General features: G+C 43.3%; 1 protein-coding gene across 1 annotated transcript in view; it reads left to right on the forward strand.

The window, feature by feature from the left end:
* The window catches only part of PLAGL1 (PLAG1 like zinc finger 1), a 32,073-nt gene extending 19,673 nt beyond the window's left edge, over nucleotides 1–12,400 (forward strand). Inside the window, exons 3-8 of the mRNA XM_009984066.2 lie at nucleotides 1,272–1,427; nucleotides 2,842–2,954; nucleotides 5,472–5,621; nucleotides 8,526–8,645; nucleotides 10,250–10,743; nucleotides 11,125–12,400. Of these exons, the coding sequence (XP_009982368.2) occupies nucleotides 1,272–1,427; nucleotides 2,842–2,954; nucleotides 5,472–5,621; nucleotides 8,526–8,645; nucleotides 10,250–10,743; nucleotides 11,125–12,400 (2,309 nt within the window). The remainder of the gene's footprint in view (nucleotides 1–1,271; nucleotides 1,428–2,841; nucleotides 2,955–5,471; nucleotides 5,622–8,525; nucleotides 8,646–10,249; nucleotides 10,744–11,124) is intronic.
* Nucleotides 12,401–16,683: the final 4,283 nt, after the last annotated feature.

The raw sequence follows: 16,683 nt of genomic DNA on the forward strand, positions 1-16,683 counted from the left end.
TTGTGTTTACAAACTGAAACCTTTTCAAGCTACCCTGAATATTGCGTTGATGGTGCTACTGTCCTTTCTCAGAGACCATCTCTGATGTCTCTCCAGGATGTGTCTCCTGAGCCCTTATGCTTCTCTTGACCTCTCTTTGGCTGTGAGTCCCTGTCTGTCTCACCTCTCCTGCCCCAGTCTCTGCTACGGTGTCCTATGGTTCCCTCAGACTCTGAGGGAATTCTGAGCCATTCTGGCTCCCTTCCTCTGCTCCTTATTGTCGCTTGCCTAATAGACTTGCTTGACAAAGTTTTCAGAAATAAAACAAAACGAGGTAGTCATGGATGATCAATATCAGCTTTTCCTTTTAAGTCAGTCGTAAAGCGTTGTTGACTCACCGGTTTAGTTTCTACTGTCTATAAAAAGGTTTTGTGCAAGCAGTCCCGTTTTTCCCATCGCCCTGTGTGACACCAGTGCCGGGATAACCTTCTGCTGGAGAGTCTCATTGCTCCGTTGTGTCACTGCTCCGTACGAGTTTCTCTGGCAACCAGTTTGAGCTACGCTGAACCAAAAGTACCTCACTGTGCTGGGGGAAAGTCAGTTTGCAGATGCGTGTTTCTCATTAATGACTTCTGGGCGGTTCGTGTGTTCTGCCTGCAGATGTCATTATGGGGAACGGATGCCCGGGAGATGCAAGGTGCCCCTCCTGCTTACTTCCACAGGCAGCACGGTCTATGGGAAGGCTGCCCTTGCGTGACTGTCAACTGGGTTTTGGCTGCAAGACCCGTCGTACTCATTTTTCATGGTACACCAAGGGTCTTGTCTTCTACTGAGGGTGGTCTGTGGAGGCTCACAGAGTCACAGTGAGCTTTCTTGGACTGCTTGGATCTATGCAAATTACCTTGGTTGTTACTAGCAACTTTGCCCTTCTCGTTTCTATATAAATATATGCACCTTGATTTATAGGCGTGCCTACTACAAGTTCCAGTTTTGCTGCCATCCTAGTCTTCAACGGCACAGTTTGCAACACCTCCAGATGAACGTGTGTGTAAATCTTTGGAGGTCAGGACCCACCAAGTCACACAGGAGAGAATGCACTCACTGGAGGTCTTGTTTCAAACCTTCCTAGTTCAGTTTTGGCTTGCAGATAATCATTCCACTACCTAATGTAGAACAGTGGTGGGAAGAAAAGCATTGGTAATACAAGATGTGTTCTCAAGGTGACAAAATTAGAAGAGACTAAATTGGAGTATGTCATTTTTAGTAACAGGTTCCCTTTTCTGGATTTGTAGGGTGTGAGGATTGCGGTAAAAGCCTTGTAGGAGAATGCAAACTCCACGGACCACTCATCAGGGCTAAAGACAGGGTTATTCCTAGCCGAGCCCGTCTCACCCTACCTCACTACCTCACTTTGCGAGTGTTGGAACTACGAGCTGGAAACCAGCAGAGTAAGTATTTTAACTCTTTTTCCCACATTTGAGAAAGAGGAGGCGAAAGAACTAACGCTGGCTCGTTTTCATGAATAACTCGAGACATAATCATTGGGTATTAATGGCATGAAGACTATTTTCAGCTGAGCACAGCTAAAGCTCACATTGAGCTACTGTTTTTTATGACTGATTTCTAGTAACCTCGATGCCTAGACTGACGGCAGGACATGAGCCAGAGCTGGTGTGACATTTAGCTGTGAGAAATCACTTAGCTCTGATCAGTCAATACGAGTTTAATGAATGTTGCATTTGTATCTAGTAGCAACAGCCACACACCATTACATATTTTTTTCCTTTCCCCAAGCACGCAAAACGGGAAAGAGCCTTCAGTAAGAGGTCAGAAACAAAATGGTAAATAATGTCCCTCATCCACCCCTTGCAAACTCAGAAGAACGCTGTGGGTTAATTTACCTTTTGCAGCGTCTTCAGTTCATGTTATAGAAAGACTGTTGTTTCCTTCTGAGGACAGGGCAATTTGAATGCCCAAACTCGAGCAAGGGAACCACATCCTTAGGGTGCAGATATTCCACAGCTACCTTTGTAAAATTAGTCCTGCCTAGATTGCATTTCGGAAAGAGAATGATAAGATACCTCTTGTGTCACACCATTGGTATTAGACAGGGAAATAACTGCAATGATTAAGACGCCTAATGTTGTGTTTTTATAGAATCACAGAATCATAGAATGGTTTGGGTTGGAAGGGACCTCAAAGATCATCCAGTTCCAACCCCCCTGCCATGGGCAGGGACACCCTCCACTACACCAGGTTGCCCAAAGCCTCATCCAACCTGGCCTTGAGCACTGCCAGGGATGGGGCAGCCACAGCTTCTCTGGGCAACCTGTGCCAGTGCCTCACCACCCTCAGAGTGAAAAATTTCTTCCTTCTATCCAATCTAAATCTCCCCTCTTTCAGTTTAAATCCATTGCCCCTTGTCCTATCACTACACGCCCTTGTAAAAAGTCCCTCTCCAGCTTTCCTGTAGCCCCCTTTAAGTACTTATAGGTTCTCTCCACTTATATTGGGAGAGAACAACCTCATAAATTATGTCAACAAGCAGAGCACTATGATAACATCAGCTTGTAGATTGAAAAGTATCAACACATTTGTGTGGCATACTCAGTTTAATATCCTGTCATGGATTTTAGGCACTTTTGTATTCAGTGTAATACTCATTTAAAAAAAAAAAATCTTTGTACATATTTACATCCTTTTTAGATCCTTCCTGTTAGAATTATTTACCTGGGTTTTTGTCTAGAAGAATTATTCATATGTTCTGCACTGTGTGTTTATCTCCATATTCACAACTGTGTATACAAGAAATAGTTTGTGATGTCTATATTAGTATTAGACTGATCTTTTTTTTATTCACAGTCCTTGGAGTATTTGCAAAGAAGGTAATACAGAAGAGAACACAGTTTGGTCCTTACGTTGGTCAACTGTCTACAAAACTGACCCGCTATGATGAGAGCAGGCTAGTCCTGCAGGTAAAACCCAGTGACCTACTATGAAGTGCATACCTGTCTTTAACAATCCATATGTATTTATGTATTTTAACGAGTCAGTTTGCCATCTACCACGTGCTTCTGATCTGCATGTATGAATGTAAATCACATTCTTAGCACAGCATAACCTGAAGTACCAAAATATTCCTGTATATTGTGTTTTCTAGTAGTTTACTTTCCTGCTTTCTAGTTTTACCACTTCCAGGGTGATTCACCTTTCAGTCGAGCAGCTCTTGATAAACTTTTCATGGAGCTACTGAAGGTATCTAAGAACAGTTCTGTCTTTCCAGATAAAACAAATAGTGGCCTCTCAGGACTAGTCTAGTTTAGGCACACCTGCACGCACATCCTTTCCCACAGGAATTCCTTGGGAGTAATCCTCTACACCTTGGTCTTGACATGTTGCTGCAGGGGGCAGTGCGTGCCTGGGCACACCTCTGTCCTACAGCCAGTCCTTGGTTAAGCCACAGCCGCAGTCCGGACTTCCTGACAGGTCACAGCTCTTCCACAGCCTGCATTTTGTATCATGCCCTCTCACCCCCAGGAAAGAAGGACCACCAGCAGCTGCCCTGTGGCATGCTTTGTATCTTCATAGAATCATAGAATCATAGAATGGTTTGGGTTGGAAGGGACCTCAAAGATCATCCAGTTCCAACCCCCCTGCCATGGGCAGGGACACCCTCCACTACGCCAGGTTGCCCAAAGCCTCATCCAACCTGGCCTTGAACACTTCCAGGGATGGGGCATCTACAGCTTCTCTGGGCAACCTGGGCCAGTGCCTCACCACCCTCGCAGTGAAAAATTTCTTATATCCAATCTAAATCTGCCCTCTTTCAGTTTAAATCCATTGCCCCGTGTCCTGTCACTACACGCCCTTGGAAAAAGCCCCTCTCCAGCTTTCCTGTAGCCCCTTTAGTTACTGGAAGGCTGCAATAAGATCCCCCCGGAGCCTTCTCTTCTCCAGGCTGAACAGCCCCAACTCTCTCAGCCTGTCTCCAGAGCAGAGGTGCTCCAGCCCTCGGATCATCTTTGTGGCCTCCTCTGGATCCGCTCCAGCAGCTTCATTCATAGATTCATAGATTTCTAGGTTGGAAAAGACCTTAGAGATCATCGAGTCCAACCGTCCCTAATCCCCATTAAACCGTATCGCTAAGTAGATCATCAAAGCTTCATTTGAGCTTTCTCCAGAAGCTTGAGACTAGAGGATGCTGTGAGTCGTGGAGGAAGGCATAGATACAGATACTTCTGTAATTTTGTTTGAGAGCGAAAACAATAGCCTCAGTAGTTGCTGTAAACTTAATTTGCTCATGGAAGTGATGTGAATGGTCTGGCAGGAAAGTAACACTGTCCTTCTCTGGGATTTTCATGGCGTGTTGATACCAGAGAGAGTTTGTTCTTCTCCATAACTAAATTTCTTCCACTTTAATTCTTACAAATGCAGAAAACATGCTTCTCTAACAAGCTTGTGAGCGTGGATGAGCTAAGCACCCAGTTCCTTCCTCTTCAACAAACCATTGTAAACCACACCCTGTCCTCTATCAATCAGCCCCGTTTGCTTAAAAGCGTACAGTGATAAGGACAGCTCTGGCTGATGAATGGACTGTTGCTTCAAAAGAGGAGACTAGAGTCCCACGTTTCCTCCGTGACAGCAGTACCTGCCTTGACTTCTCCCTAGCAGCATTCCGAATATGTGACCAAACTTGTCCAACAGGCAGGTGTTTTCACCGGAAACATAGCAAAGTTAGAGAAAATAGTTCCCAGAAGCAATGGAGATGCAGCTTTTTTTTGCAACTAATTACTGGCTTACGTGGTTAGTAGAACAGATACGTGCTGTGCTGACATCTGTTGCACAGTTTCAGCTGTCCATATTTGAGACTATATTGCAGAAAAGCAGCTGCCTTGTATAAAGTCAGGAGCGTTTGCCTTCTCTTGCAAAGAATGTAGGAAGAATGAAGTAAAGCAAAAAGAAAGAGATCTTTCTGACACAATTGTTCATTCGTATTTACTTTTGCATTGTTAAGGGGAAAAAGAGAAGACTGTTAAAATGCCATTATATTGTACGTTACCTCTCTGGACTTACTACACAAGTTACACAATGGTTCAATGCAAAATGTAGCGTTAATACAGCACTAAGATTTGAGATTATCAGGTACTCAGGAAGTACATTAAGGCGTAAAGCTTATCTTTCTACCTGCCTGCACTTAGTTCTTATTATCTTTATGTAACAAAAATGATGAAATATAAACTGGAAATACACACAAAGGCCTACACTTATTTCAGCAGCTGGGTGCCTCAGCAGGTATTCGTTCTTCACTTTCTTTTGCACTCAGTATTCTTTAGGAATGATCTGTTTCAAAACCACCACGATTTCAAAGGACATATGACCAAGACAGGGTAAATAACTGATAGCCATGATTCCAAGTTAAAGAAAACTAATCTGCCTCTATGCAGGACTTCGTTTTATCGTGTTCTTTCTCCTGTCCTCCTCCTTTGTTTCAGGTCTTGAAAGATGGAGGGAAGTACTTTCTGGACACTCCCAATGAAGACTGTGGAAACTGGATGATGTTTGTCCGGCTAGCCCGGAACCAAGAGGAACAGACCCTTGTAGCTTATCAGCACTGTGGAGAAGTCTACTTTGCAACTGTTAAGGTAGTTAAACCCACATTGCTTCACCATCATCCAAATGGAAGCTTACAGGCAAAGCTTCTGAAAGGCTAACCCTGGTACAGATGAAAGATGGATTCTATTCTGCCAGCTGGATCTTTATCACATGCCACCTTTTATGTCACTTAATCCATAGTAAAGCAAGTGGCGTGGGGGGTTTTCCAGTAAAAGGCAGTGACTGTGCTCAGTATAATCTTTGCATACTATTTTCTGCTCTTATTAAATCTGGAGACTTAATTGCAGAATTTACAGCGCTGCCACGTTGCCATGAAATACAGATTATGTTAGAGGTGCTGGGCTATGTCTTCATCTGAGGAGAGAGAACAAACTACTCTCTGGATTTATAAATGACACTGGAACATACAGATAAATGATACTGGAACATAGTCTTGTTTTTTTGTTGTTTTGGCCACTTCTTCAGGCAAAGTTTGTTTTAATCAGAACTTAGTCTTTTGTGCGCTTAGGAAACTGAAGTCTTTATGTTGAACATTAATTGTTTTCCTTTTTTATTCTGAAGTTAATGCTTGTATATCATTGTAAGCAATATTAAAATTTTAAAAAGAGAAAATATTAGTCAAAAGAAGTTACTGTGGGATCAAAAGCCAGTGTTTCAATTTCATTTCCAAGGTTGGCATGCGTTTCTGTGGGATAGTAGTATTTACTTTTGTTCCTTCATTTTTTGTTTTTTTTTTTCCACCTGAGAGAAAGATAGAATCATAGAATCACAGAATGGTTTGGGTTGGAAGGGACCTCAAAGATCATCCAGTTCCAACCCCCTGCCATGGGCAGGGACACCCTCCACTACACCAGGTTGCCCAAAGCCTCATCCAACCTGGCCTTGAACACTGCCAGGGATGGGGCAGCCACAGCTTCTCTGGGCAACCTGTGCCAGTGCCTCACCACCCTCAATGTAAAGAATTTCTCAAGATACATACCTCACAGTGATGATGTGAAAATAAGCTAATAGGGATAACATTTGACACCTTCAAAATCTTTTATTACAGTATGAAGTATAGTTGCTTTTGGACTAATATTTAAATACTTATTTTTTAAAAAGAAAATCAGTATAAAACAGTATATGCTGATCTGAGGCATTGTTCAGCCTGTGTTTGAGTTCTGATTTCAATTTGATTTTAAATGCATGCTATACTTGTAGAACTGAGGAGATTAATAATACTATATTTGGGAAGCATGAACAAATGCTTTTCTAAGAAGTTGTAGTTATTAACTGGTAACTTACAATTGCCAGTATAATTTAAATACTATTGAACCAGCTCTCTGCTGACTTCAGCAGAGCTCTGCTCATTGGCATTAATGTAGAGTTGCATCCTATATACTGACCTGAAGAGTATCTTAGGATGAGGAATGTGTCTTAGAACCTTTACTGTGCTAGGTGTCAGGTTCCTTTGGGTTTCTTTCTCTTAAGTCCCAGTATCATTCCTGGTACTGTGGCATCCTGCAGATTTTGTCCTGGTCAGTCAAAGTGCTGGCCTTTTGCTACACTTAGGCACACCCTGCTGGTCACGGCGTGAGGCTGCCTTAGGGCTGGTTATGAAGATATTTTCTCAAGATATTTTGAATAAAGTCTGTCAATTTGGGAGTTGAGGGATTGGCTCTTCCTCCTTTACAGAGAGATGGGATTTTGGTGCCATGAAACTGCAGCTACCAAAGCATCCATGTAAGTGGCATGCTAACAGCACCGGGAGCGTACTTGCTGACCTGATGACTTCAGCACCCAGAAATAAATGCTTTAAAAAATCTAGAATTAGGAGGAAGTAAAAATGATCCACGGTTGCTGTCTCTGATTACAGGAGAGTTTCACAGGGATGCTGCCGTAGCTTTCTCGTCTTGTCACACAGGTGAGACAGACTAAATGACAACTTGTAGGGGATTTGGATGCTGGTGTTTAACCTCAGTTTTACTGAGATGAGAACTTTTACTTTACTTGACTATTTCACACACTGATGCAGTTTGCTTTCCCTCCAAAGTCACATTGACTAGGTCTCAGCTTCCCACAGAGATGCCTCTACCCCTGTTGCAACAATCTTGTTTTTTATTACAGGTGTAGAATATTGTGTACAGGACCAGGCAGTCATGACCCCAAAGTTAGTTTTTTTTCCTTTGCTTTTAAACAACTAATAGATCTTTAGCCAGTGAGTTTAATCACACCTCTCTTTTTCTGTTTGCTGTATTATTGACTAAAAGTATTTGTCAGAGGAGGTCATAGTCCAGTCCAAGGAAGGATTTGTGCAGGCAGGACTGGATGAGAGACTGCAGATTATGGGCTCCCTTAGTCCTGTGTGGAAAGGCTTCAGTGAAAGGAGGGCAGAGGCACAATAAAGCACACACATAGTCAGCCTGACACGTAAGGTGCAGCCCACGTGTTGATCAACTCTGCAGCCACACTCTATAAATGCGTGTGACATCCAGGAGGCAACCAAGCTGTTGTGCATTCATGAGGTGTTTTTCCATTGCCTGTACCCTGTTGTTAAGTGTTGTGTCTAGTGGGCTTCAAACCGTCAAGGAATGGGCATGGGATATTGCTTGGAAAGACTCTGGATGTCTGGACATCACAGACAAATACATCTCACTGAGCAAAGTTCATGAAGGCTGAGGCACCCTTCCTGCTACTGTCCTCGAAAAATCTATGGACATAGGCGTTTCTGCTTTTAGAAATTGTGAAATTGTCAAACTCTAGGGGACAATAATGCTCAAAAAGTACTTGAATCTTGAAACTAAGTTACCAACGCTTTAAACAGATTCAAAGAATGCAACTTGCTGAAGGACACAAATTGCACACACATGACCCCCCCCCCCTCCTATCTGCAGTATTAGTTGGCATAGGAAAACTGGCACAACTAAACATGTGCTCTTTTCTTCCATTCACAGCCGATTGAACCCCACACAGAATTGAAAGTATGGTATGCTGCCGATTATGCCAAATTTATGGAAGCTTCTGCAGTCTTCATTAAAGAAGAGTCCGACGTCTGTCCTTTGCCTTCAGTAGGAGTAAGTACCCCTAATCTGCATGCAAGCCATCACCAGACGTAGTAAATTACAATTAACATGCTTTCTCTCTTTATGTAACTCTGGTGATGCTAGAGTAGACCACAGAGTAGTTGGCTAATACAAAGCCAAGAGCAACTCTAACGAAACAGCTACTCAGGGGAAGGCTGCTCTTCCTCTCCTGTGTTTGTAATCTAATGAAGCTATTAGATATGGCCAGAAGTAATCAGCACCAGTGGGATGTGTTGGAAGGACTTAAGATTGGCATTAATTTGTAGGTAACCAAGCTGTCTAGCCTCAGACTTGTCTAGCTAATTCCCCCTCGTTGTGCTCCGACTGGCTTGCCAGATAACACACTGATTATTTCAGTCTTTCCTGTGCAATAACCCTTCTCTTCTAATCCCAGTACCCACCTCCTACCAGTGGGAATCCTTAAACTGATAGGAAAAGTTCGTAAGTGTTGAAAACATGACTGTGAATATTGATACCTAAGCTAGAAGGAAACGTTGAACAGGGAAAATGATAGAACCAGGAATTCAGAGTTGCTCCGGGAAGGAACATAACCCTGTTGCTGCTTTTGCGTATGAGGGCTCCAGAGTATACCCCAGAAAGAAGAGATGGGAAGGCCACAGCATCAGGCATGGATAAGAGAGAGGAGGGCTCCATCTGCAAGTAAAGACATGGTGGACATAGCCTCACCGTGTTCTCCAAAGCAAGCTAGCCCAAGAGCAAGAGAAAGTAGGGACAGTTTATGAGAAGCTGAAGTAAAATATACAGAGAGCTAAGGAAGTACGTCATCATGTATCCACTGGAAGTACATTTCATCAGTGGCTGGTGGGTTTTTGTAATTGTTTTTCATTGGAATTTTAAAAACGTCAATATTTAAAGTGAATTCAACTGAATCCAGTAGAGCTTTGGCTTCCATAGAAATAATAATTCCAAATAATGCATTGCTTGCTGAAAAACTGGTTTAATGCCTTTCAGCCAGGATAGTCTTCAGATCCCCAAAACTAAGGTGTTTCTCACCGAGTTTAAGAAAGTCTAATGACAAATGTTGAGCTAAGTGAAGGAAGTATCTCCTGGAGGCGTTGACCATTGCCATCTGGCAAAGCACGGAGTCAGCCCAAAGCACAGGGAAATCTTGTATGTCTAAAATACGTTTGCCTGCAGCAGCCCACCCAATTAGACGCTCCCCAGCTTCGGGATTTTTGTGCAGTTGCAGTAGCAGATAAATAACGTCAGCCTGAGGATGAAGTACAATTTGCGACTGCTTTTATGAGGAATTCCATAAAAGGAACAAATGTAGAGACTGAAATTCAGTGCACGCAGATAAACAAAGGTGAAGGACTCAGGACTGTTGCAGTAAACGCCAAAGAAAAACCTGGAGGTCGGTACTTAGCCAAGCATTTATTTTTTTTTCCTTCTAGTTTGTAGAATCCTAGAGAGAATCCATTTCTAGCTGAATGGCTGTGTGATAGTACATTGTCCTCACTGAGGACAACAGCAGGTCTTGGGAAAGCCCAGGAGAAGATGTAGGGTCAGTGGGAAGAACATGACCTTTCCTTAGAACGGCTAATAAGACGGACCTGTTTCTGTCCTCATTGCAGAAAGAGCCCGTAGACCCTTGGACATGCCCCAGCTGTAGAAGCACTTTCGCAACTTTTGCTCTGCTGGAATCTCACCAGTGCATCCATAAAGACCGAGTCCTCACCACCAAGTTCAGACCGAATAAACTGGGACCCATAAAAGCAAAAAGCAAACTCAAAGGGAAACTGAGAGGAGCGGCGTTAGGCAAAAGCATCGCTCAGTGCTACGGGACCATTTCCTGTTCCTCTGCTGCAAAGCTGAGCTGTGCCAGCTCGGGAAGCACCTGTGATGGTCTTGTGAGGTTTATACCTAAATGGAGAAATGGCCGGTCTTCCCTGCTGAAGGGAAGAGAAGTGAAGCAGGCGGACAGTTACCCTTGCCGACTCTGCGGGAAGATATTTGATTCCGTTGACAAGCTCACAGTCCACGCTTACGCGCACAAAGGGGAACGGCCCTACAAGTGCTCACAGCACGGATGCACAAAAGCCTTCATTTCCAAATACAAACTGCTCAGGTACAGCTCTGGAGGCACTCCTTTTCTGGTGGGGGTGTGGGGAAAAGGCCAAAGACATCTTCTTCCTGTGGGGTGTCCTAGTGACAGTTAATCCCTGAGTTCCAGTTTTTATTATTCCTGTTTTGGTAGAATTGGAGAAAACTAGTCTCCCTCAATTGTGGTGGCTACTCAGAAAGATGACGTTGAGCAGTTTTCACCTACTGTATGGTTTATGATTAACACTTTCCCCTCCCCAAAAAGTTAGGCTTTTACTAATAATCTGAGAACTTGTGAAAACGCCTTCCTTCGAGAGCGCCGGTGTTTTCAAGTCTTGAAGCTGCAGGAGCAAATGTACTACAGTAAATGTAAACTCAAATAACTACTTTTTGGTTTTTGTCTTAGGCATTCAGCCACTCACTCTCCGCAGAAGTCTCACCAGTGTGGCTACTGTGAAAAGACCTTTCACAGGAAAGACCATCTAAAGAATCACCTTCAGACTCATGACCCTAACAAGATGGCCTTCAAGTGTGAAGAGTGTGGCAAGAAGTACAACACCAAGCTAGGCTATAAGAGACACTTGGCTCTTCACGCAGCTACCAGCGGGGACCTTACCTGTAGGGTATGTGCCCAGGAGTTTGGTGGTACTGAGGTTTTGCTGGAACACCTCAAAAGCCACGCAGGGAAGCCAACTGGCAATATGAAGGAAAAGAAACATAAGTGTGACCACTGCGAGCGTCACTTCTACACCCGTAAAGATGTGCGGCGTCACATGGTAGTTCACACGGGCTGCAAAGACTTTCTGTGCCAGTTTTGTGCCCAGAGGTTTGGGCGGAAGGACCACTTGACTCGCCATACCAGGAAGACTCATCCGCAAGAACTGCTGAAGAGCAGGTTGCAGAACGGTGACTCAGTGGGTCTTCTTGACCAGCTTTTTCCATTCAGACTGAAGGAAGATGACAGCATACTGTCCCCTTTTCCTGAAAGGGTCTCTGTGCAGAATGGGATTTTGAATAGTTCAGAATCAGAGGAATACAACGGTTCACATCTTCATTCCCAGCCAACCGTACAAACTGCCCTTCCTCTTGAACCTTCTCCTCATTTGCAAAGGATGGGCTGTGTAGACAGCCTTCCAGCTGTCCATCCCACACCATGCTCAACAGCCGTTCCTGCCAACCTGAACCTTCATCAGCCTAATAAATACGACCTTAGTTCTACCTCATTTGCAGCAGGATCCCTCAAGAATCTACCGATAAAAGTGGACGTTAAAGGTTACAACGTGCATCTTCTTGAGGACCTGCTGATACCAGAACCTCAATCTCTCCACAAAATCAATCTGGAAGAAGCTTCCTCAGGGCCTGTAGGGGATACTAACAAGTACCCAGTGCAAAAGGAGACAGAGGCAGCAGCTGAAACTGCAAGCCTGCCTTTCATGGATCTCACTCATGTGATGAGTTTCTGGCAGCTCCCAGCAGGTGACAACCAGAACACTACTGGGGACATCGCAATGGCATTTGGTCCAGAGGAACCATCACACAGGCTGAATGGCCTTGGCCAACAGCAAGGTCTTCAGCTAGCAACTGGTGGGATGGCCATAAACCAGCTGCATCATCTTCCTCGCTCCTTTCCGTCCACTACAAGTTCTGTAACATTGCCTCATTTTCACCATGCCTTCAAATAACTATCACCATGGGGCTGGGTTTTTTTCCTTCTTTTTTTTTTTTAAGACTGTGCTTCTTACTTAAATCTGTTAGGATGGGGTGGTTTTGGTTTTGTTTGGTTTTTAAGAAAAACTGCCCCAAATGTTTTCAAAGCATGTTATGAACATGGTAGTTAAATTCAGGATGTTAATAAACAAGAAGCTCTATTTTTCATACTACTATTAGTTTTTTAGCATATGACAATAGTAGGACTAACGTATTTCCCTCAACACCCTCTCTATTTTTGTTTCTTACCTTTCATGCCAACAACTGAAAAAAATATCTTCAACAAAGCATCATAACAGGCACAATGCAACTATGGCTGCTGCAGTAGGAGAAATAGGATTAGGGTGAATGGGAAGAAGGGGGAAATCACAGAAAAATAATTGTAATGAGCCATAAATCACAGCAAATTGATAACGAACGATTTATCAACATCACGTAGATTGCTGTTAAGCACTTAATTACTGAACTTTATGAATCTTTGATTTAAATCAGAATCATTCCAAGAGTAAATCTTAACCTCCTTGTTTCATTTTTTTTTTTTTTTTTAAGTTAAGAAGATCACAGTTGTGACTATGTTGAACTAGATTTTGGGTTTTTTGACACGCACTTCAGCTGTGTGCATCTCCTGCATTTTCTCCTCGGGCTGGAGATAACTACCACTTCTGCATGACTATGTAAGAACTGATGTCTTGTATACGTGCAGTTTTCAGAATAGGAAGTGAATTGTCTCAAAGGTTTTAGAGCAAAACGTTAATTTTCACTTAGAGCTGGATCTGGTAAGGTATCAGACACTGGTCTCTGGTGAAGCACTTAAGCATTTGCTTAAATTTAAGCATGTTGTCCCATTAGGTCAACAGCTTGATTGATTTAACACTCAATAAAAATAATGCTTCCTACCTAAGGGGCCTTTATTCACCTTTTGTTGATAAAAATGGCCTTTGTTTAGTCTGGGAAATGATTATTAATTGTAGCCATCTGCAATGTTGATTCCTTCCTGGAAAGCCACCCCTGGCCCAGGGGAGCCTGCGACCAAGCAGGACCTGTGTGGGGCCAGGGGCAGGTCCATGCACAGAAGGGTTGTGGTGGTGAGCTGACTCACAACCAGGTTGTGAACCCACCTCACAAGTGTCACCTGAAATGAGTGGGTGTAATAATGGTCAAAGCCATTTTAATCCCAAGGGGTTTGCTCGGTAGCATCGGGACAGCTGCAGTTGGACTTCCAGCCTTTGTGTTTTCTGAACCAGAACCACGGGGCCTTTTGTTTGTTTCCTGGGGTAAAGCCCACGTCCATTTCCAGTTGATGGTGTGTTGGTGGGACAGTCCTGTCACCTGATGCATACTAACGGAAACAGCAAAAATCACATCTCCCCGTAGACGACATGATTAAAAGAAACCCCCGAACTCTTCACAATTTACGTTCTTGCCAACCCTTAGTTATGTTAAGAAATTCCTTGCTTTAGTGGATGATGCAGTTACTAATGGATTCTGTTGCAGCTAAAACAGACAGTTTCTGAGTGAACTCTCAAACTCCAAGAGCTACTCTTCCATTAAATCCAAAGAGTTAGTAGTAGCTAATGATCATTACAAACACAGCATGAAGCAATTGTGTTCTCTTCTCCCCAGTTAATCACAGGACTATTTCCAGCTTCAAATAAAAAAGTATTTTTAAAATGATTGCTGTTTCGCTGTTAATGACATTGTACAGCTACAACCATCTGAATATTCTTGTGTGTTTATCAGTACCTCATTGAAGGAAAGGTTGTACGATTGCAGTTCATGTGAGGAATATGTTCTGCTGCTGCACTGTTGAGGAGTATTTTTTTGTTACGAAAATTTTTGGCATAAGGCAAAACAGAAAGAATTTTAAGATCATTCTTGTAATGACAAAAGCAGGAGGAAGAGCAGGTGGTACACAGTCATGCCCAGTTAGCAGTTATTTAAATTACAAGTTCCAGAATAGGGAAAATGTTGCAGACAATGTTGTGTGCACATTCTGCAGCTAGGCTCATATTTTCATCCAGGCTTGGAAAGGGGTGTGGATACTCACTTCCTGCATTGTTTTCCTTGTTCATGCAAATTCTATTCACTTGGCTTCATCCAAGCCTATGTACTTACAAAAGAAAACACCACAATTTTTGTAGCACTGCTTGATCATATACTGTTAATAGACGTTTTGTCATTTTGGTTTGTGCTTCTGTAAGAGGTGTAAGTAATTACTGAAGTACTTTGAATTAAAACGTGACCTTAAGGAGAAAACGTCACGCAAACACTGAGCTAGACTGGTGCCCACGTTCTTTGAGCTGCTCACCTTCAGCAAGGTGCCAGAGCTCTGAGCTGCCAAGGGAGGTGCTGCTGCCCGATGTCAGCCTCTTCTGAAACGTGGAAAGGTGCATTGGTGAGAGATGCTCATCGGATGTAACTACGGGTTAAAGACAAGACTCATTCGAGTAAAGAGAAAACCACCACTTTGGATATTAAAAATGCTGTAAAAGCACATGATAACGGTGTCTACAAGTAAAACACAGAAGCAAACCTTGAATGTGTCATATTGCAGCTTTAACCTTTCAGTCCATTCAAATGTCTTTTTCTAGATTCTTGACATTGTAAACGTAGAGGAAGCTGCTGATGGCCCATCACAAAGGAAGGCAAGTTATTTCAAAAGGCAACATGTGCAGAAAAACCATAGAATCATAGAATGGTTAGGGTTGGAAGGGACCTCAAAGATCATCCAGTTCCAACCCCCTGCCATGGACAGGGACACCCTCCACTACACCAGGTTGCCCAAAGCCTCATCCAACCTGGCCTTGAACACTTCCAGGGATGGGGCAGCCACAGCTTCTCTGGGCAACCTGTTCCAGTGCCTCACCACCCTCTGAGGTGAGGCAAGTAATTTTGTCTTAAAGTTCTCACAACTCGGGCGATACTCCTTAATCATCTGATACTTTGAAGTAGGGCTGGACTTTCTGATAGCTTTTGTTAGGGGGACTTCTGTGAACATTTCTGAGAAGCCTTCAGTAGCTGAGGCACACGCTGGGGGTACAGTGGGGGAAGAAGACAGCCCAACGAGTGGCTGGTCCTCCCTCTCTCCAAATGAGAGAGGAGGATGCGAAGGCAGAGAGCTGGCACGGGGGAGGTAGGACAGACTGTGGCATGGCAGGTAAGGTGCAGACCAGAAAGATCTGACCCTCTGGGAGGTGTTAGGGTATTTGGCCTCATAGAGATGAAAATACTCTTGCCTGAACTCTGCTTGAAAATCTGTAAAAGCAGAGCAATATGTGACAGCTGAAAACCAGAATTACTATAATGAGATGGTATCGGAAAATAACAGAACTTAGTAAACATTTGGTCTCATACAAAAAAATGTATTTATTTTTAAAAAAAAAAAGGAAGCCATGTAAACCTACTGAAATAAGGAGCAAAATTTACACTACATGGAACAAGAGACTGCATCCTGTGTAAACAAGTATTTCAAGTTCTCAGTTCCCATCCCCGATCAGAAACCACGTTCGTTTCTTTTCCCTTCGGTTTTATTTACCAGCTATTCCTGGTGGGACTCTCCATTTTCTTAACCAATGAGTTGCTGTTAATTCCAGAGAGTTTTCCAAAGCCAGTCGGCAACCGGATGGTACGCTCTATGTATTGCTCCATCCCTGGAGACGTTCAAGGCCAGGTTGGACGAGGCCCTGAGCAACCTGATCTAGTTGGAGATATCCCTGTTCCTTGCAGGGGGGTTGGACTAGATGACCTTTGAAGGTCCCTTCCAGCCCTAACCATTCTATGATTCTATGATTCTGTTAATGATTGATTCACTTCCTGCTGGCGGAATTTTTACCTACAGTTCTTCAATACACCGTTCCTGCCCCTATAACTGTATTTTCTGTAAAACACTAGAAAGTGAGTGGTGAAACACTTCTACACACAGAAAATAATGGGACAACAAACGCAGTAGAACTTGCTCTGACTTTTGATAACATCACACAGGAGCGTTTGTTATGGTAGTTTTTTCCCTCTTCCTGGATCAAAGAAAAGGCTGCTTAGCTTTTGATAAATTTGGGCTAATTTCATGCCCACTGTTTCTAGGAGTCAAGCTGTAGGAGTTACACTTGCTTCAGTGTCATCCTTTCTGTATAGATCTAATTAGCTAGAGCCTAAGTACAGCTTAATTAAACTCCGTCAAGTCTGGTATTTATCATTGCTGTGTCCAACTACTTTCATCTTCATTTACTTTATCAACATTTAATAGGCAAGAAAATTCCTT

The sequence above is a fragment of the Tauraco erythrolophus genome, chromosome 2, assembly GCF_009769465.1.
Source record: "Tauraco erythrolophus isolate bTauEry1 chromosome 2, bTauEry1.pri, whole genome shotgun sequence".
Lineage (NCBI taxonomy): Eukaryota > Metazoa > Chordata > Aves > Musophagiformes > Musophagidae > Tauraco > Tauraco erythrolophus.